This window comes from Cupressus sempervirens, chromosome 3, assembly GCF_028749045.1.
Source record: "Cupressus sempervirens isolate cs-2001-9-10 chromosome 3, ASM2874904v1, whole genome shotgun sequence".
Taxonomy (NCBI): Eukaryota; Viridiplantae; Streptophyta; class Pinopsida; order Cupressales; family Cupressaceae; genus Cupressus; species Cupressus sempervirens.
Genome location: NC_143120.1, coordinates 582,601,977 through 582,625,029, shown reverse-complemented (window position 1 = coordinate 582,625,029; position 23,053 = coordinate 582,601,977). Strand labels below are relative to the sequence as shown.

At 37.2% G+C, this 23,053-nt stretch overlaps 3 protein-coding genes across 4 annotated transcripts in view; 2 read left to right on the top strand and 1 right to left on the bottom strand.

Moving 5' to 3' along the window:
- LOC149567761 (Protein kinase superfamily protein) overlaps positions 1-23,053 on the bottom strand; it is a 258,969-nt gene that overhangs the window by 9,551 nt on the left and 226,365 nt on the right. The window lies entirely within an intron of this gene.
- LOC149567766 (uncharacterized) lies at positions 5,802-7,270 on the top strand. Of its 2 annotated transcripts, none has more exons than XM_089821021.1 (2): positions 5,802-5,963; positions 6,155-7,270. In XM_089821021.1, the coding sequence occupies exon 2, from the start codon at positions 6,184-6,186 to the stop codon at positions 6,802-6,804; it is 621 nt and encodes a 206-aa protein (XP_089677147.1). In that variant the 5' UTR covers positions 5,802-5,963; positions 6,155-6,183; the 3' UTR covers positions 6,805-7,270. The 2 variants fall into 2 exon arrangements, with proteins under 2 accessions (XP_089677147.1, XP_089677146.1); XM_089821020.1 differs by having other exon boundaries at positions 6,152-7,270.
- On the top strand, positions 7,369-8,378 carry LOC149567765 (uncharacterized). Its single transcript, XM_089821019.1, has 3 exons — positions 7,369-7,425; positions 7,511-7,911; positions 8,016-8,378. The coding sequence occupies exons 2-3, from the start codon at positions 7,522-7,524 to the stop codon at positions 8,196-8,198; spliced, it is 573 nt and encodes a 190-aa protein (XP_089677145.1). The 5' UTR covers positions 7,369-7,425; positions 7,511-7,521; the 3' UTR covers positions 8,199-8,378.

Below are 23,053 nucleotides of genomic sequence, written 5' to 3'. Positions count from 1 at the left end.
ATTCCGTTGATAGAATGGTTGCCGAACCGATCCCACAGCTGCCAAACTTGTGGCACTACTGAGAGAACTTGTGAGGAATCAAGTGCAGATCAATGACACTCAGTGACTCATGGAAGAGACTCTCAAGAAGTTGGCAGACAATAAAATATCCGGTGAACAAAATGGTCACAACATGGACTCGGTGTCGAGTAAAGAAAACCCTCATCCAGCATGCTCTCAACCTTCTATACCATCTTTTCCCCCATGGACAGAGGCACGACTCGGAGGGAAGTAGCCAAACTTTGAAGAAATGCAACAACAGTTGAGAGAAGATTAGAAGAATGCGAACTTGGAGGAAGATATATCCTACAAAGATTATGCAGATCTGAGAATGAGATATTTGGGAGGCGGAAACATAGGTTATTTTAATGATGATCTTAGGAGGAAGTTGAGTAAAGTAAATTTGTCACCATTTGATGGATCTGGATCCATATCTACACAAGCATGGGTAATGAAGGTAGATACTTAATTCCAACTTAATCCCATGCCAAAAGAAGCAATTAAATTTGTGGCCTTACACTTGGAGGAAGGTGCACATGAATGGTGGCATCACAACACCATCGCACTGGGGCATGATCAAATAAATACCTATGCAGAATTCACTGAGAGATTGATAGATCGATTTGACGGTAAAGATCTAGAACTCAATTTCAAAGATTTGGCACAACTAGGGAAAACTAGATCAGTTGACCAATACATTGCGGAATTTCAGAAAATCTCTGTTTTGGTCAGGGGCATTTTTGAAAGAAGACGGATAGTGCTCTTCATGGACAGGTTGACAAAACCATTGAAGGGTTGGGTAAACGGGTTCAATCCTGCCACCCTATCGGAGGCTATTAAGAAGGCAAGGAGTATGGCATCATCAACAATGTCATTTTCACAAAGTTACTCACATTCCAAACTTCCAGTGTCTCCGAGGGACAAACATAACAAACCTCCACCGAGGAAGCCATCGTTGGACAAAGCTGCCAAATACGAGCTCCGAAGGAAAAAACTATGTTTCAATTGCAAAGGACCATGGGAACCTAGGCATAGATGCCTCAGGAAAGGAAAAATCCACTACATTGAGGTTGTGTCCAATGATGAGGATGAATAGGAAGATATACCCTCCGAAGACAACCAACCCCACGAGGACGCCAAAATGGTTAGTTTGAACCATACATAAAAAATTGCAGCATTGGTACAGCGCAAAGGAACTATCACTCTGACTAGTAGCCCGAGGTGCGCAATATTTCGTGTACAAGGAACTCTTCAAAGACAAAGGGTTACGGTCATGCTTGATAGCGGAGTCACTCTAAACTTCATAAACTCATCTCTGGTAAAGTGAAGAGGCCTACCTATGGAGACACACGTAGGATTCCAGGTCAAGGTTGTCTGAGGGATTCTTCTGCCTTGCACACACTTTGTTCGTCAGCTAAGTATCACAATGGCGAATCACACGGTGCTAGAGGATTTCTTCATAGTGGACCTTAATGATATAGAAGTCATTCTGGGCATATAGTTGATGGAGACACTTAATGAATCTACTCGAAGCTTCAAATGGATGGAGTTCACTTTTGTTGTCAATAGAAAGAAGGTTGTTCTCACTAGAATGGCAAATGAGGGTCTGAAGGAAGTTTCTGCACATTGGACGGAGGCAATTTTTCGGCGTGATGATGTTGTTTGGGTTGCACATTGTTTTGTCTTGGCAAAACCTATAAAAGAGCAACAGACACCTCCCTAGGATGATGATCTCCAGAATATTTTGAGCGAACATGATAAAATTTTTATAGACATTACTCCTGGCATACTGCCTCATCAAGGGCTTGAACATACTATTGAGTTGGAAGTAGGAGCCAAGCTAGTTATAACCACACCTTGCCGCCATCCCAAGAAATTCAAATATGAGATCGAAAAAGATGATTTAGGAACTGCTGGAGAAAGGATGTATCCGTCCCAGTTCTAGCCCCTTCATATCATCAGTGGTATTGGTCAAAAAGAAGGACGGGATTATGCGCATGTGTGTGGACTATCTTGCATTGAACAAAAAGACAATAAAGAATAGATATCCTATTACAAGGATAGATGAGTTGCTGGATGAATTACATGACACAATCTATTTTTCAAAAATAAATCTCCATTCTGGATAGCATCAGATTGCATGAGGGAGGAAGACATGGAAAATATAGTCTTTCATTGTCACTACGGGCATTATGAGTTCCTGGTCATGCCGTTCAATTAACAAGCACCTACTACATTCTAATCATGCATGAATCGCATCTTCAACAAACAATTTTGTAAGTACTTATTGGTATTTTTTGATGATATTCTTATTTATAGTAGGACATGAGAAGAGCACCTGAAGCATCTAGATGAAGTCTTAAGGATCATAAAGGATCAGTATTTGTTCACCAAGCAATCCAAGTGTGAATCCGGTATGAAAGAAATATTGTACTTGGGGCATGTTGTCAGTAAATATGGAGTTCAAGTTCATCAGGAGAAGACTCAGGCTATCCTTGATTGGCCTCCCCCAAAATCACTCATGGAATTGTGAGGATTTTTTGGACTGTGCAATTATTACCAAAGGTTCGTTAAAGGATTTTCTCAGCTCAGCGCATGCTTAACGGATCTGACAAGGGTGGGTTCTTTCCAGTGGATGAAAAAGTGCAACTCGGTTTTGATAACCTGAAAGAGGCAATGAGCACTTGTCCCATACTTGCATTACCTGATTTTACACAACCGTTCATTTTGGAGTGCGATGCATCCGGAAAAGGCATTGGCGCGGTACTGATGCAAGATATACACCCCATAGCCTATGAGAGAAAGAAGCTTACACAAATAGAATGCTTATATTCCATTTATGACAAAGAGATGTTGGCCATTGTACATGCACTAACCAAGTTCCGGTAGTATCTAGTGGGTGCCAAGTTTGTCGTTCATACGGATCACAATAGTTTGAGATATTTTTTGGAGCAATAGGACTTGAACGAGAGGCAACAAAAATGGGTAAGCAAGGTTCAAGCTTTTAATTTTGACATTGAATATGTGAAAGGAAAAAACAATGTGGTTGCAAATGCTTTGTCCAGGAAACCCGCCATCTACTTACTAACTCAGATTTCAGCTAACTGGAAAGCACATTTGTTGGTAGAATATTCCAAAAACACATTAGCTTGTGAGCTAATGGATGGCAACACCCAGGATGATTGGTACAAAGTGGTGGATGACATCATTTACTGTAAGAATTGGATATATTTAGTGCCGGAATCCAATTTGAAGTAGAAAATCTTGAGGGAGGTACATGACTCACACTTGACCGGACACCCGGGCTTCCTCAAAACTTACAGACGTCTCAGGGAGAGGTTTTCATGTAAAGGTCTTAAAGGAGACGTATTGCACTATGTAAAAGAGTGTACGGTCTACCAACAAAACAAATCCAAACATACACTACCCGCTGGGTTACTGGAACCTTTGCCAATTCTAGAACAGAAGTGGGAAAGTATCTTGATGGATTTCATAATTGGAATTCCCAAGGTGAACGGAAAGGATCGTATCTTCGTGGTGGTTGATAGATTGACAAAGTACGCACATTTCTTCGCCATCCCTTTAGATTTTCAAGCTGCACAAGTTGTCTATTTTTTTTAGAGAAGTCTTTCGTTTGCATGAGTTATTTCAAAACATTGTCGATGATCGAGATGGGCGATTTATCAATATCTTCTAGAAAAAACTGTTTCGGTTGGCAGGGACAGAATTGTCACCAAGTACTAGTTACCACCCTCAGATAGACGAACAATGGAGATTGTGAACAAGTGGCTCGAAGGTTACCTTCGGAATTATGTTTCAAAACAACAACGCGCATGGGTCAAATGGATACACCTAGGGGAATATTGTTACAATACCACGTACTACATGTCTGTCATGTCCCCTTTTTAGTGACATGTCATTTTCAGTGAATTTGCCTATCATGGACTCTCGTAGGCAGATGATTTTGGTGAGGGTGTCATTTTGATGATTATTTGGGGATTGGATGGTCTATTTTTCTCTTAGAGAGATGGAGTTTATTATATTTTTATTTTATGTGTTATGTGGGGCCAAAATATTACAATTTTGAGTTGAGTTACACTTTTTATTTTATAAAGTTACTTTTTATATAAAAGTGCATTATAAAGGAATTTCATAAGAATATTTTATGGATACTTCTAGAAGTTATTAGTGGCTTGTTAGGAAAGTGAATAAATAGAGTGCTTGGCTTCTCATTTGGACATCCTATGACTTGAGTTTACACTACCTTTCTCTTTGAGCATTTGTGGCGCCATCTTGGTCTGCAGATTGTCATTTGATCATTAGGAACGGAGTCTCCTAAGGATTTGCATAACTGAAGAGGTCAAATATCCTTTGAAGGGTCGCACTTTGGAAGTGGTATTCAGCTACTTCAAGTTGGGCTTATTTGGACATTTCCAACAAGGTTTGATTTTTAGCCTAGACATACATTTTTGTTCATATCTCACTGTTCGCTGGGAGTTTGATTTTTATTTTCTGGGAGAATTTTCCTTGGAGCCTGGCGATTATTTCCATAGCATTTTCAGCACCTTTCAGCCCAGCATTATTTTTGCCAGGTGTCGTACTAGTCCGTACATGTATAGTTGTACCTGCAAGCTGTACGGCTAGCAAGTTTGAGGGTAGGTTGGAGTTGCTTTTTCATCATTTCGTCTTCAGCATTCAATCTCTAGCATTTGCTCAATCCAAGTTCTTTCATTTCAGTTTGTAGTTGCAAGAAATTCTCAATTGTATTCAGCCAGTGAGGGTTTGTTTGTAATGTGCCATGTTGTAATGCTTTGAGTTGAAAGTCGCATATCATATGTAAAAGCATTTGGTTATCATTGAATAAATATATTGGCACTATTTTACATCATCTATTTGAGTAGATTTGTTGCACAACAATTTCCTTTATTCAGCATTTTACTTTCAATAGTGTATTTAGTTTGCATGTCAAGTGTTTAACGAAATTTCACAGTTCAGTATTAGTGGTTATTAGTGGCCTGTTGGAAAAGGCCATTACAATGTCCATCGAGATGACACCATTCAAAACTCTATATGGGTATGAACCCCTTTCCTTCATCAACACAATTCAGAGAGATAGTTGCGTGCCAAAGGCGAGGGACTGGGTTCAAGAAGGACAAGACATCCTAAAATACCTAAAGGAAAACTTACAATAGGCACAAAATCAACAAAAAATGTACGTCAACAGACATCGAATAGAGAGGAGTTTCGAAGTAGGAGACTTGGTCTACCTCAAGCTCCAGCCATACCAAGAATCTTCATTGAAGGAAAAAGGGAAAAGAAAAACTGAAGCCACAATTTTATGGCTCTTATTGTGTAGTTCGCCACATTGGTGAAGTCGCCTACAAGCTAGAACTTCTAGAGGGGAGCTATATTCATAACATTTTTCATGTTTCTTGCCTGAAGAAAGTTGTGGGACAAAACCAGAGTAACGAGAATCGCCATAAAATCGCCTGAATCGGCGATTCGGCGATTAGATTCAGCAATGGCGATTTTTTTGGAGTCGAAAATCGCCATTGCCGATTTCTTCAAGTGAATCGCCTGAATCGCCGATTCAGGCAAAAAATCGCATGAATCGCCTAGAAAAATCGGCAGGAATCGCCCACGGCAATAAAGTATAGAGTTGTAAAATTTTAAAAAATTGCTTGGTTTTTTTACTTTGTTTTTGACCATTTCTCTTTGTTATAACCCTAAAGGGCCTTCTATTTATTTAATATGAGTAGAAGAGAGGAAAAGTGAGAGAGAAGAAGAGAAAAGAAAAGCCATAGGTTTCTAACCGGCAAGAAGAAAGAGCACAAAAGAGATCAGCAATCCATTTGGGGAGGCCATCAATTGCATTGGGAGCATTAGGGAGCCAATCTCAACACTCCTCAACTCATTTGCAAGAGGTAAGTGCTTTTTTTTTTTTGCATGTTAGTGTATTATGCATTTTTTGTTAAATTTTTATAGTTTTCAAGATTTTTAGTTTAGATCTTGAATGTTCTTTATTTTTACTAAGTTGCAAACTAGGGTTTGTTGTTTTGTAGCTTTTATTAGCTTCAAACTTTGATATTTTAAATATAAATTTTTATTGCAGCAGCCTTTGCTTTCATTTTTTGCAAATTCGCAATGGGTAGAAAAGATGAATGTTGGAAATATAACGAAGAGTTTCCTGGAAGAACCAAATATCAAACAAAATGTATTTTTTGTAAAGAAAAAATAACTTCTGGGGGTATTTATAGATTGAAATACCACATTGCTGCTATACCTGGACACGATGTTACAATTTGCACTCACCAAACTCCTGAGGCAAAACGCACTTGCTTAATGGCATTAGAAAAAATTGAAAAAGACAAAGCCAATAGGAAAATGCAACTTGAAGGGTTAAGGGGTATTGGCTCCCATGTTCCCGCATCCGCATCTGCAGCCGCATCCACATCTGCATCTGCATTAGCTTCTGCATCTGTAGGTTGTGTTGGAGAGGGTTCTTCTAAGCCTCCTTTTTATCCTAGTTCTTCTGCTCGTGCTAGTGCTAGTCGGTCACATACTGAGACAGAGTCCCACACCAACCTATTGCAGCCTAAAGTGCGGAAAAACAGAATGGATAGTTACTTTGTGCCCCGCACTACTCCTGGTTCCCAACCCACGCTTGAGGGCATGGGTTTGAACAAGGAAATTCATGATGCTGCCAGAAAGGAGATATGCAAATTTTGGTACTTTTGCAACATTCCATTTATTGCAGCCAGGTAATTGATTCTTTTTTCGTTGTTTTCTTTAAAGTTAAAATTAAAAGTAAAAGTAAAACTTTAATTATATTTACTTGTTTTATAATTTGAGTCTTTGACATCTAAATTTTTATTTGTGACAGGGCTCCTTATTGGCAGAACATGATAGACGCGGTTGCTATTTGTGATCCGGGGTTTAAAGCCCCAACTGAGGCTGAGTTGAGCGGATACCTCTTGGATGAGATGGTAGAGGACATGAGGGTTGAGCTCGAGGAGAACCGAAAGGAGTGGATTGCAAAGGGTTGCACCATCATGACTGATGGTTGGACAGATAGGAGGAATAGAACACTCCTCAATTTTCTTGTATCCTGTGGAGGTAATTGATCATTCTACTTTCCTACATACATAATTGTAAATTTTGATTTGTTGAATGCTAATTTGTTGATGATCCATTTAATTTTAATATTCTAATTCGTTGTTTTGTTACTTGTAGGATATACCATATTCATCAAATCCATTGATGCTTCCGCACATGTAAAAAATGCCACATACTTATGTGAGGCTATTGAGGAAGTCATAGAAGAGGTGGGAGAACAAAATGTGATCCAGGTGGTGACGGATAATGCAGCAAGTTATGTTGCTGCAGGTAAACTTTTAACTTTTCAAGTTTTGAAAATAAATTTATTTGAATTTTGAAATTTGAATTTCTAATTGACTTAAAATTGTTGTAGGTAAACTTTTGATGGAGAGGCACCCCACCATATTTTGGTCCCCTTGTGCGGCACATTGCATTGACCTCATGTTGGAGGAAATTGGCAAACTTGAGTTTGTCAAGTCATGTGTGGAAAGGGCAAAAAACATATGCAAATTCATTTATAATCATTCATTTGTCCTTAGCACAATGAGGAAGTACACAGAAGGCAAAGAGTTAGCTCGCCCAGGTATCACGAGGTTTGCCTCGAATTTCATCACCTTGCAGTCCTTGTTGACATCAAGGGATGAATTGAGGAGCATGTTTGTTGGGCGGGAGTGGATTTCCTCTTCCTATGCTACTACCACTGTAGGGATAGATGTGGCGGATTGCATATTTGATGAGGATGGTTTTTGGAAACCCGCTAGAGAAATCCTGCAGGTAAATTTATTGCAATTTAACATTTAGTATTTTACTTTTACTTTAAGTTATATTATTTTATATTTAAGTTTTGACTCAAGTTTTTTGTTTTACTTTATATGTAGGTCACTGAGCCCCTTGTAGCTTTGCTACGAACTGCTGATGGGGAGAAGCCCTCTATGGGCTACATTTATGAGGGCATGGATAGGGCCAAGGAGGCCATCAGAGCCCAATATGCAGGAGTGCAGGAGAGGTATGGCCCTATTTGGGACATCATCGATAGGAGATGGCAGAATCAGCTCCATTGACCCATCCATGCAGCAGCTTACTTTCTGAATCCGGCATATCGTTTCCGTCCTGAGTTCAAGGCGGATGCGGAGGTTCTCACTGGCTTATACACAGTGATTCAGAGGTTGAGTAGCGATGAAGATAGCGTTGCTGCGATTGTTGAGCTAGACCAGTTCAACAATAAAGAGGGGCCACTTTTCTCTAGCAGGATGGCCATAAATGCTCATACAACACTACAGCCAGGTAAAAATTAAATAATATATTCAATGTTCATGAATCTAGATTCTAATCTTAAAGTTGATTATGTAATTTTAGAGTTAACTTGTAATTTGTAAATGAGACTAATTGTTTCTATTTTCAATTTTTCCCTTATTGCAGATAGATGGTGGCAAATGTTTGGGGCCACAACCTCAAAACTTCAAAAAATTGCCATTCGTATTCTGAGTCAGCCAAGCAGCACTTCTGGATGTGAGCGTAGTTGATCCATGTTCGAGCACATCCATTCGAAGAGGAGAAACAGGTTGACAGTGCAGAAGTTGAATGATATTGTCTTTGTTCATTACAACCTCCGTCTTAGGATCAGACAGATTTTGGGCACTGACTCCTCTCCGATCATTCTAGAGGAGATTGATCCAGAATCAGAGTGGCTCACAGAGGTTGTGGATCCAGTCTTCACTGAGGAAGACCGTGTGTGGGTTGACCAGGTGGATATAGAGGCTGAGGCAGCTAGAGCACGTTCTTCAGGCATTGGTAGACGCACACGTGCACGCACAGGCACAGGCCCTAGCAACGTTCATGAGCCCATCTTACATGCGGGAGATATGGCTCGGCAGTCCTCTAGGACCTACATTAGACGCCTTGCTACTAGGCAGACTGGATACTCAGAGGCTGAGGCTGAGGCTGCAACCGAGCTTCAGGATGATGTTGAGGATGATGATGATGACTATGAGTCTGAGGCTTGAGCTGGAGCCTTGTTTTTATATTTTGTTTACAGATATTGATACTGAATCATTGATAGACATATGTTTCAAACTTTCATGGATCTTCATCTTAGATTCTTAAATACATTTATGATTTGATGTCTTATGGATCATCTTACATACATTCTATGATTTAAATCATTGTGATCATTTGATTTCTATTTACTTCAGCTAGCCTACAATTTACATTTTAGATAACATAGTTACAAATGTGATGGATTTTATGTTCCATGTTTATGTATGTTAAGTTTTAACTTCTATTTGATGATGTTATAGTGTGTTTAAGTTATATTCAATAAAGGGTGCATGAAATAAGTTTTAAATTGTTAAAATCTTTAAATTTAAAGGGTTTTTTCAAATTTGCCGATTCATCGCCGATTCATTGCCGATTCATTGCCGATTCGGCCTTGCCGATTCCGATCCGATTCCGATTCTTGTTACTTTGGACAAAACATCACAGTAGCTTCAGCCCTTCTGCCACTCAATAAAGAAGGAAAGCTCATATTGAAACCAACTGAGATTATTGAAGTACGTGAGAAGACCTTGCAGAACCGAACGGTGAAGGAATATTTGTTATGCTGGAACACTTGCCGCTAGACAACGCAACTTTGGAAGGCAAGCACATTCTACAACATCTGGCATTGTGTTTTCTTGAGGACAAGCAAAATTTGGGACAAAAGGACTGTAATATTCCTATTATAAAATAGATTATTAATCAAATTTTTGTTAATGGGCTGATTGATTTAAAATATCTCGGACCCATTTTAGTTTTGTTTCCATAGGTAAGTGTAGCAGTCGGCTATCTTTGTACACCCTTGAAAAAAAATTTCGACAGGTATTTTAGCACACCTTGTAGGTAGTCGTAGGTATGCAATTCTGATCATTTCTTTGTATTGCGAATTACTATTCGAGTTTTGGATTTCTTCGCCATTTCGGAAGTGAAAGATCTTCCCTATTTGGCTCGTGCGGTTTTGGTGAGACTTAACCCTCACCCTATTCCGTTGTTGCATGTAATACTTCGCTCGGATTTGGCAAATCGGATCACCATCTCTTGGAAAATATTAATTGAACGTTATTCATGTTCAAATCTCCATTCTTGTTTGGCATTGTTTGATAAATTTAGGGTTAATAGTTTAAAGTACAGGACTAAACCATTTTCCTTCCATACCACTCAATACAATTTCCATCTGCAACATTACTCGCCGTATGGCCCCCAAGATAAGTCATACTACCCTCCAACCGACCGTATGACTCTCCCACACATACCGTACAACCCTTCCTATTCCCACCGTACAACCTCCATATAGACATTGTACGGCCTTCATTATTGTTGCAACCGTACCTCCATACTACATTGGCATAACCCCATTGTACAACCATCTTGGCCCACCATATGGCCATTCTCACCACCATCTTACCATTACCGTATGTCATCCCACCTCCTGCCATTGTACAACCTTTACCTTGTATTGTACAAACTCATTCGTACTACCCCTGCAACATCTCTCCCCTCTGCACTATATGATCTACTTTCAACATAGCCTTCTCCAGTGTACGGACCCCATTCTGAAACATAGTCTTCCATTTGTACCTAACCAATTGCTGATCATGTTTTAGACATTGCACTGCTAGCACAGAACATTACAATTATCACAACCTCTCTTTTCAATGTAATCTTACTCAACCATGAAGGCAAGTTGAAACTTTCATCTGTGGAAGCAAGTACAACGGAGACCATTGGTATTGATCCTGATTCTTCTCCATTGTAATTGAGCAAGATTCAATTTGCACAGCCAAATTCATAGGTGCATGACAAGAGGATTTTGTCATGAAAACCTCAAAACCTATTAAGGACACAGCTGAATTCATAGGTGCATGACAAGAGGATTCTGTCATGAAAACCTCAAAACCTATTAAGAATGTATCAAGTTGAGAAACTTGATCTTTTGTGAGAGTTGAAAAATCCTTGAACACATTCCCCAAATGTTTATATTGTTCATTTCTTAAAATGGGAGGAGCTGCTGAAGATATAGGAAGGGCCAATGTATTGACTTCTGAAGTTAGGATGGAAGAAGTGAAAATAGTGGAAAATGAATCCACATCATCATCTATCACTCCCAAAAAAGGTGCTTCCTGCATGGATGGTTCATGAGTTGGTGTAGGTCTTGGAGGAGATACGATCATGACATCTCCTTCTTCCTCCTCATCTTCTTCGTCAAGTTCTTTGTTTGATTCTTCCTCTGACTCTTCCTCTAACTCTTGAACTGGTTCAGGGGTCTAAGATGATTTAAGTCCCTTTCCAACCTTCAACTTGAATTTGAGAGATATCTTTACATTAGAAGAAGAAACATCTTTACCCGTGATTTCCAATTGCGAATTCCTTCCAGGAGAAGCAAAAATTCCACAATCCAAACCCGATTTCGGATTAACCCTTTTTAGGCCTTTAATTTTTAACCACTTATTGGTGTTTGCCAAAATAGAGTGAAATCGATCAAGGATAGATGTACCTTCCTTTTTCTGCCATTGAATAGGGAAAGGGCATCGTTTATCAAAACTAGCTTGATGATATTCTGGATCAAGAATATTACCATCATCCTCAACTTGGAAATCACACGAGATCTCAAGCATATTAAGATCAATGATCAATTGCAAAGTCAATTTGCAGTAATCCATTTTCATTGTATCCAACTTTGACCACATATCAATCCAAAGATCTTCTATACGATCAACATGAGTAAAGGCCCTCTTAATTTGAGAATTCATCTCTCTATAATCAAAGTCAAATCTGGCTTCGAATCTCCTCAATGTGATCAATTGAAGTTCTGCTTCCATGGCTTTTGCTTTGCATACATAATTGATCATATAATTACCAATTACCAGGGGTTTCGTAGAAGAAATACCAAAACTTGGGCTATGCAAAGCATGCTGATTGGATTGAACTTCCATAAGTTGTTTGTTCAATTCCATAAGAATGATCTTATCAGTGGCATACCTAGGTAAGGTATATGGCTCTCCTTTAAAGTACCCAACCTGCAAATAGGTAAAGGTTGGAAACTGAATAAAGATACAACGATACTGATTTACCTTCTCCCAAGCTTACATTAGATACCCTTTTAACGAACAACTATCTATCAAACAAACATCGAAAATGCCCAAAGAATGCATCCTGAATTCTTTTGTAGCGGTACTTGCTATTAGTCAGAGTAATCTGGTCATAGTATTCCCAAACTAGAATTTGAAGACAATCTCCTTTGGTGGAGAGTCCATAAAAAGATCCCATGGCAGCAACAATATAAACAAGGTAGGAATTCATGTGGAAAGGTGTTGAAGTCCCTACATTGAGCAACTACTCACAAAGTGCAATGCTGATTAGTTCTCTCCAAAAAACATGTTCTTTATTATCAATAATCTGGAAAATGAACTTATACATACATGGTTCAAAATCACTAGAATCTTTGAGACCAAAAATCCTAAAGAGAAGGATAATAAGGTCTTTATATTCCAGCTTGAAACTAGATCTGTGAATGCTTTTTGGCCATCTTGAGAAATTTTTCCTCTTGGAGTCCAACCAATATAGATTAACATACTTTTAAAAAATTTCCTTCATTTGCATTCCATATCTCCAAAAATGACTCTTTGGTCAAATCTACGCACTTTGCGCTCTACGGCACTTTGAAAATTTTCTCAATAACCTGTGGATCAAGGCTTATAATAACATTGCCATCACCATCCTTGATCGTCTTTAACTTTGGACTTAAATGTTTCACACATCCAAGAACAAACTTTGGTTCCCGGGTTAACATGGGAAACATGCACACCAAGTGACTTAAATCAGTCATGTCCACATGTCTGATCTTTGTATTTGACACATTGTCAAGAATGAATGTGATGTGAGATTGAGTTACATGAGCCAACTCTTTATCAAATTGGTATTTTATTTTGCCTTTAGATTTTGACAGTGAGGGTGTCTCTTGTGCTTGCGCTACAATACAAAAATTCCAAAATGTGAACACATCATCAAAGGATATTGCCATAAAATTCGATTCGGAGTATGGTTTAGACTTTAGACACTTCAAGGATCCAATGAGATGAAAAGAGACATCATGCATATGCAAAAGATGGAAAACGGTTGATGGAGAGAGAAAACATGAAGTAGGAATAAAAAGTGAGGAGTATGCTTTGAGACATGAAAGTGGAATGCATGAAAATGAGTGTAAATGGGTTCTCAAGATGTCATTGCATAGAAAGTGGATTACATGTAAATGCAACATGTAATAATGAGCAAAAAGTGAGATGACATGTAAATGCAAATGAAAGATGAGCTTATATGTAATTGCATGTGAAAAATGAGATGAAATGCATTATGACATGGAAAGCGAAATCACATGTAATTTTCTTATGAAGTGTAATTACATATGAAAGGAATGGATGCAATGTGCCTTGAGAAAGGGAGGCAAAGTGAGCTCTTATAGATATCTTTGAGGAGAAGTCAAGTCCAAGCACATGGGAATGCATGCACATCACATTTTTTCATCTTTTAAAAGTGACTTTTAGTCAGAAATAGGTTCTCAAGATGCAATTACATGTAAAGGAAATTTCATGTAATCATGACATGCGATTGGGTGCAAAGAGTGAGATGCGTGAAAGTGAACATGGAGAATGAGATTACATGTACGTGTGGATGATGGATGGAAATACATATAATCGCATGTAAAGAGTGAGATGCAAAGCGTTATGACATGGAATGATGGAGGTGGAATGAAATGATGCTCTTGTTCTTGGGAAAGAACTTGTAACTTCTTCAAAATGAAGAAAAATCAACATGTGAACAAACAAAACGCAAAAAAAAACACAAAAGAAAAACATACCTTTGGCAAAAGACTCAAACATGACAACAAGTAAGCTACTTCAATATGCAAACTCGAATTTGGAATTTGGAAAAAAACCAAAAACATGGGAATGAGACGTTTCATCATTTTTAAAGAGAAAATGCACTTTCCGTGGCATCTATATCAACAAGTATGAAGCATCAAGCTAAAACATGCATAAAATCAGCAAGATAAGCATGAATTGATTAGCAAGATTTTCAAAATTGGAGAAAGAAGGGAGAAAGAAATGAAGGAGAAAGAAACTCCTATGTTGAAAATCTTCAAAGAAACTTGGACTTCTTCAACCTTTTGTATGATGAATTTGAAATGAGCATCTAATGAGACATTTTTACATAAGAATGCCCAAAATGTGCCCTAAAATCTTTCCTAGTTCCAACGTTTTTATTCAATGCAAGATGATGGGACATTTCTCATAAAAAACGTGGTTCAATCTTTGCCCCAAACAATTTTTTTTTGCAAATGGAATGCAAATACATGCTTTCCAATAGCAAAGATATATTAAAACTCCAAAATGCCTCTCGTTGGCCCCAAAATGTGATAGAAGTCCTTCAAATGGATGTTTTCTCAAAAACATGGATCCAAAAGATCATGGAAAATAACGTTTTTTGTGAAGAGACTCAACATTTTTGGCATGGGAAAGCTTAGATTTTAAAAAACGTCCCTATACAAGAAGAATTGAAGGCATTTCGTGGAGAAATTTGAGAATTCTATGCAAAAAAGTGTTCTTGGGAAGAACATGCATGGACGTTTTTGTCCCAAAAACAGGTTCTCAAGAGGGCATTACATGCATTAAAACACACTATTGGAGTGCATATACACATTTTGAAAATATACATCTTGAGCAAAAATGGGTTCTCAAAATGCATATGCATATTTTAAAAACATATTTATGTGCTTGCCCATGCTGGACGCACTCTTGGAGTGCATATGCATATTTTGATAACATGCTTTATGTGTAGCACATTCTTGGGAGGCCAATGCATATTTTTAAATAAAGGCATTTACATGCTTTTAATTCAAAAGCTCACTCTCTAGATGCATTTGCATGTTTTAAAAATATGCAAATGGGTCTAAAGAATGAGATGCATAACTTAAGTGACTTAAATAAGCACACATCAATTTGATTTTTGATGAAATATTACTTAAATGGGCCATAAATAACATTTACACTATCATATTAAAAATATAATGTGCAAATATCATTTTAAAAGTAATATTTGCTAGAGCATTTGACTTAAAAATAAAAAATTAAATCAAACTATATAATTAATATAGTCACTTAAGTGAAAAATTAAAAAGTAACTCAACTTAAAAATATAACATAAAGTGCACTATAGTTATTTTAAGTGAAAAATCAAAATGATGAAGTAACTTGAAAACATAACATAAAGTGAATTTATGTTATATTTTCAAAAAGTAAATCTCAACTGAAAAATCTAACATGATATTTTTTATTTTTGAAGTTGCACCTAGAGAGTCCACTTTTTGGGCACTAAAATGGTCATATACTTTGATTGCCAACTCCGATTAAGCCCTAAGATATACCAAATCGAAGGGAAAACCAAAAGCAATGACTTGAGCAAAACAAAAAGGACCAAAAACAAACAATCACTCACTCAAGAACAGAAGAAATGATATTGAAGGCCTCAAAAATCAAGCGTAGGCTCGACAAACAAACAAATTTTTTTAATGAAAGCCTTCAATAAAAGAATTTGTTATGTGAATTGGATTTGATTGATCGATCAACATTAACCAATCTAATAACAAATTCAATTTAGAGAAATGCGAAACTAGTTTGAAAAATTTTCATTTTGTCATTTGCATTTTGTGGTGACAAAATGCAAGACAACAATATCAATATGACAAAGAGCTGGCACATGCTTCTCCATCTTAGGTTTGTCCTTCATTTGATGGAATCAAAGATATGGAAATTGGTCATGTTGATATGGCAGATTTTCTACAGAGTATAGATACATCAAGTCAAGAGAATATGTTATGGATCAAGAGAAGTAACATTCACTTGGTTCCCACCTTTCCAATGACAGCCCTGGAACTTGAATTCATGTGGGAATGTGCCATGCATTTTGACACAAAAACAAAGTCAATCAAACATGCAAATGGGAAGGTCGTCCTTAGTTCACACCTAGATATTATAGAAAATGTTTTCAAAGTACCAAAGACTTTGGAATGTGTAGACTTGACAAAAGATAACTCCCAACAAATGTGGAATGAAAACAAGCTTGATTACATTACATATTCTAATGAGAACTAGCTAATCAACAAGAGAATAAACTTCTCTAGATGGCCAAAGCTGGTGCATAGGAAAAAATTTTGTCAGGAAGTCAATGACTTGAATACTCTTTCTCGGCCGAATTTGTGGCCTTAAAGAGTCCAACCATTTCGAACCATGGATGTACAAGTTTATCAATCAAATCCTTGAAAGGAAAGAACACATCTATTGGGGAGAAATCATAACTACAACAATATTAGAGTAGTTGGTTCGTGTGAAGAGCTCTCTTTATTTCCAAATGAATTCCTAACTTGTGTACGTTGCTGCAACTATGGGGAATTTATCACGACTCTCTACCAAGGGAGATACGACCTTAGTTCCAATCTAGAGCTATTATGAACAACTCACTCTTACAAAAAGTAAGAACCATTATAATAGGGTATAGGATGCCTTCTATGGACATTTCAAATGTTGCTTTGATAAAGAGTTGGCAAAGAAGAGAGTATCTGATGAGGCATGGAAGAAGGTGAGTTAGTATGGAGCTTTGTTCCTACAGTTCATGACTTTCACATACATGAGAGTTGGATGCTTCAAAGGAGAACCCTACACTCTGCTGAGGTATCCCACTAACGTGATCATCCTAATGGAATTAGCTAGACAGTTCATGATCGTGCAAGCATTCCACACTAGGATTTGTGATCTCCTCTACAAAAATCCTCTACAATTTGGCAAGTATGCATTCACCATGTTGCCCAAGGCCAATGTATAGAAAGTGAACTTCAGCTAATCACATTGAAGAAAATAAAATCCTGGGCAGATTTTGATTATAGAGGGATAAACTCTAAGATTTAGAGAACATTCACCCATGTTCATAGCATGGAGGATGTCTGGTTATATATTTGGAGCAAAACACAAGTAATTAGAATGGACTACCATCAGCTCACATTGTAGCAGATCATAGATCTTAACTTAGTTCCTATTCTAGAAGGGGTTGAGCATAATGATATGATTTTGGATCCAGAACACCATAGTACTCAAATTGCAAAGCTTTCTCCTACTCCTATCCAATGGCAACAAAAGGAATCTACATCCACATTTGACAAATTTCAACAATCCTTTTGAATACCAATTCATGGCTAAAAAGTAATGGTATGAAAAGTATAAAGCTGAAAGGCAATGTGGATTGCAACCATTTTGGTCTTGAGGGAAGAAAATCATAGTTTAAGTTATAAAGAAAGATAGTTCCTCTACTTCATAACCATAAAAGGGGTTAAAAATGAAGATTAAGTGAGGAAAGGGCATTTTTGAGGCATCTCATTCTTCTCTAGCTTCACCAAAAGCGCATGATTCAGATGAATAAGAAGAGGTGGTCATCCTTTCACCTCCACAACGGTCAAAAGCCAAAGAATAATGTATCCTAGAAGATCCTTTCTTGTCTACATTAGACATTGATGTGGATTCCTTTTCTATAGTATTTGTATCCACCATTCCTATCTCACAGGTGAACGTTTCAGCAATCCCTATCTCTTCTATGGCTCTTCCTGCCCTTACAATAGAACAATGCAAGAATTAAGAAAATGTTTTCGAGACCTCTACTTTTCCTACTCTCGCAGAAGGTGAAGTTTCCCAACTTGATACTTTAGCTACTGGGTTCGAATTGCTCATGAGAGAGTCATCTTAGTGAGCACCCATGATACTAGTTGTGCAGATAGATGCATGTACAAAATGACAGAGATACAATTAGGATCAATGTTTGCAATAACAACCATCCTAGTCTCTACTGAGGAGATTGCAGCTTACCAACATGGTTAAGTGTAATGTTCCCAAATACGTTTAACTCCGAATAGACGAACAGTGTAATACAATGGGCAAACAAGATGATGTACATCTAGGTCAAAATTGATATCCAGACTGTGTGAGGCCGTACAGTGCTGTGCCTGGAGACTGTACGGTGTTTCTTGCTGGCCGTACGACAATGTATGAGGGGGCCATACGGTTGTTAGAGAAGCTGATGGTCGTACAGACAACAAGATGAGTAGTATGGGTAATAGTTATGGCCATACGGTGGATGGTGGCCGTATGATATGCTTAAAGCTCCATACGGTGTTAGGAGGCTTGATGTTTGGTGGTGCAATTCCATGTACGGTGAGGGAGGAGAAAATGGTGTACGTCAGATGCTAGATGGCCATACGGCAGGCTGTATGTTGGGGTTGATGGAAGATAGAAATAATGTACAGAAGTGTGGGTGGAGGGTGAAGGGTATTGCTTGAATGGGAGGTCGTATGGTGTATAGGCTAAAACAAATAAAACAACACGATCCCCAGATTTTAATTAAATATCTTTGACTTTATCGTTATATCATTTTATGATTTTGATTTTACTCCATAAATAGAGGTTGTTTTAACCATATACCCTTATTTAACTAAGGGTAGGCAGATTCCAATAAGGGTTAAATAGAAATTACCCTGCGAAATTCTCAAGGGCTATAGATAGCACAACAGTTATGGACCATTTTGGGAATGCGGTGGTTAGAGGTTCAAATCCCATTGGCTTCATTCTTTCTTTGGGTGGCTTGTCATGAGGATAATTTGAATTTCTCTCCCTTAAATAGTGACAATGGATGGCTGGCTTAGCAACAAAGGTGGTCGATTGAGTATAATAATGTCATGGGTTTGAACCCCACAATAGAGATTTTGTTACAAGCATTCAAACAACCAAGACTCTGAGGTGCCATGTGGCATTTTTTGGTTGTGCTATGTGGCATCTCATCATTTGATGAAAATCTGCCACATGTCCATTGATTAGACAAATTTGATGCCACGTGTCAAGTTGATTGATGCCCTCATTTTCCACGTGTCAACCACTGATTGGTTAATCCTACCACATCACCAAATTTTCCACATCATCATGCTGATGTCATTGGTCAACTCTAGTCAACTTGGTCAATTCAACATTGACCAATGATAACTTCTGCGTATGAGCTCCGATTTTTGTGAAATAGACATTGTCGGAATCGTCTCAAAGACACCTTTTCAATGACACCAAATTTGACCAATTTTGAATAGATCGAATTTTTGCCTTTTTGATGGCATCTAGGAGTTGGTTTGACTGGCCATACCCATTCAAGTTGTGCTAGAATCAGAATTTCAAGCACTTTGATTGATGTTGATTCTTGGAGAATTGGGGACACTACAAATTTTAGTGAAAAATATCCTTTGGATCATATACGCAAGAAAGCTATGCAAAATTTGTGCAAGCATAATTGGGATTTGTTTTACAAGACTGAAAGGGAGGTGAATAGAAGAAACAATTTGTTTTGAAAGTGTGTCTGGAAACAATTGTGGTAGTGTGAATTGGAAGCTATGACTGCAATTTGCATTGCTATCTTTAGTTCCTGTTAATCTTGTTCACATTTGGAGCAAAGTGAGTAGAAGAAACAATTTGTTACAAAGCCATGTCTGGAAACGATTGTGGTGATTTAAGTTGGAAGTTGTGTCTAGAATTTGTATCACTTTCTTTAATTCACACATCTTATTAGAATCACTTACTTTCATGTCTATGTGCTGAAATAACTTATATGTTTAGAATTTAGAAAGCATCTACTTCTTGAAGTCTATGTGCCCCAATAGTATAGACTTATCTTTGAAGGATTGCATAGGAATCTATGAGCTCCATAGTTGTTCTTATAGTGCAAAAAATAGACAGATCTAAGACGGTGCGCTTACAATCAGCCTATGAGTTGATTTGGGTTTATCAATATCACTATTGTCATGTCCCCATTTTGGAGGCAATTTGATTTAATTAATTTAATTAATTAGGTTGTCCAAAATAATGAATATTTTATGAGGATGACTAATTAATTATTTTAATTAAATAAATAAGTGGTATTAAGTTAATTATTTATAAAGTTATCAAATAAATAAATATTAAAAGGTAAGTTTATATTTAATTAATTTAATAAAGTGACTTGAATTATAAAATATTTTATAAAGTCACTTAATAGATAAAATAAAATAATGTTCTAGAAGCTTCTGGAGAAAGTGGAGAAAAAAAGAATTAATAGGCACCCCGAGCTTCATTCTAATCATCCAGATTTGTTGTTGTTGATGTTGATGTCTGTTGATGTGCATTGTGGAGCCTAAGGTTTCTGCAGTAGTCACAACTGGCCATTGAGAATGAAAACTCTCAATTGGTACGCAATTTTGAAGGTGTGAAATATCACTTGAATTATTGCAGCTGGGAGGAAGATACTTCAGTCTTCTATTTGTGCTACATTGAGAAAAAATATTTGAGTACAAAAAGCAATCCGAAAAAGCAATTTGGAAAAGCAGTCCGAAAAAACAGTCTGAAAAAAGTAGTCCGAAAAAGCAATCCAAAAAAGGCAATCCGAAAAAGAAAATTCGAAAAAGCAAAAAAAATTATTACAGCCATCTACAATCAGGGGCGGCAGCTAGAGAGGCACGACTTGGGCACTCGAGGAGGTTATTTTCTGTTCAGTGGTATTGCAATACATCTATTCTCTAAGGCGACTTCATATGCCAGGTCTGATGTGTATTTTCATAGTTGCCTTTCACTATAGAGTGCTGTTGTAACTGTCATTTCATATCAGACCTATCATTCATTAATAGATACATCATTCATTTTTACATTTCTCACAATGGTATCAGCAATCCATGGCTTTAGTTGTATTTAATCATGCATGTGATTAGTGTATTGCTGTAGGGGAGTATTGAAGTTAGATATTTAGTATTGCATTAGTTTTCATTGGCAGCTGTAGGTGCATATTACTTTACCAGCAATCATCATATTTTGATATCTTTGTAAATGCCAAGAGTCTTGGCTAACTTAGTATGAATATTGTATTGGATACTCATTCTCAATCAAGGAGATACAATTGCTGGTCATTAATAGTTGTCTTTGAGCGTTAATATATCATTTTTTATTAGCCAGTTAGCTTGCATACCAACTGTTTGTTAAAATACCAGTTGGCTGTAGGTGATCATTTTCATGATTAGAACTCATATATGCATTCACTATTGCCAAAATTAGTTGCATATTTATGTTAGGTCATTGTTTAGACAATTTGGAGTCTTTTGTAAGCATTCTTTTTGAGGCAAATCCAAATAAGAATCACTGCAGCAATCTGAAAAGTTATATCAGTCAGATGACCCTTGCTTGCAAAGTGTTTGACGAAATGTCAAACAACTGAAGTATAAAGATTTTTGGTGTTTGAAGAAGTTATAACCTATTGGGGTTATTACAACTATTCCTATTTAAAGATAAAAATTTACTTAGAGATCCATCTTGCCCATTACCCACTCCACAAGTAAGTGGGTTCTTTCTTGAAAAAAAAGAGAAAAGAATATAAGTAACACCCCTTTCAATATTTCTTAACTTCTTTCTTATCTTGAGTTGATCCCAGTAAGAGTGAGAAGGGGGAGTCTTCCCTTTAAGGTAGAAGAGACTTTGTCTCACGCACTATAGCTGGTACTCTTGTTTTGCGACAAAAGTTATACAAATTGATGGTTGCAAAATATCCACCCAACATTAAAAAATAATTGTTCATAGTATAAGTAGATAATGCATGCACTAATTCAGATTTAAGACCAGTAACTGAACCAACAGATACTCATGAAAGAACCTCAGAATTGTTATTGCACTATAAAACAACAATACAATAACCTGATATTCAAAATCCAATCTTACGTACAATTACATGATCAAATTGGAAAACTTAGAAAGAAATGGTAAACACAAATTGTTATTGCATTATAAAACAACAAAACAATAACCTAATATTCAAATCCTAATCTTACATACAATTACACAATCAGATTGGAAAACTCAGAAAGAAACAGTAAGCATAATGCTGAATTCTGTCTTGAATCCACTCTAAGCTGAATCTAGTTGAAATCTGATAAAATGAAAAGAGACTAAAGGTTTCCGTCCTTAGGATCTTATGAAAAAACTGAAATTCCTCCTAGAGAAATCAGAAATAGATCCAAAATCAAAACATATATTAACATCCCCAACATGAGTCTCCTTCCTTCTTTTAAAGCATCAAGTTGTGACTCTTCGATTTCCACTCCTCGTCCCTTGTCTTCTTGCCAAATTGTCTTTATGTAACCCCTTTTATAATATTAAATTGACTTAAATAATCCTGCATTAGGTCCTCTATAAGTCAATTTTAATATAATTTTGAGTTGGCTTAATAATTCCTTAATGTCCTCCAAAGAAATTATAGGCATGAAACTTCAGATGCAATTGCACAATTGAGTACACTATTTCTTAATACACTAAATCATAAGATGCAAATATTCACAATGCCAAATTGACATGCATTGACAATTATTAAATTTAGACAAGGAAACTTAGTAATTCGAACGTATGTAACAATTGAATTCCTCCATAGAAATCACAACCTCCAAGCGTATCCAAGGGTTGTGCTAGGTGACCAAAATGATGGCGGCAATGACAACCTGCTGAGTTTCTTGAATAGTGGGTATTATTGCAACCAAATAACTATCCCGAACCCTATAATGCTTCACTTTAAATAAAAATGCAGGCCCACAATGATTGCTGCTGCCTGTGGGTAAATGGAAATCCGCAAAACTCCAAATGCAGACCTTAATGAAGGCTGCAATTTGAACATTTATTACCCTTTGTACTCTGCTAATTATTACTGTGATAAAATGCTGGTCATTCCCGTCAATTTCATCACCATATGAAGCGCAATTATGGTCTTTGAATAAGACCATCACAAGCACAATTCACTG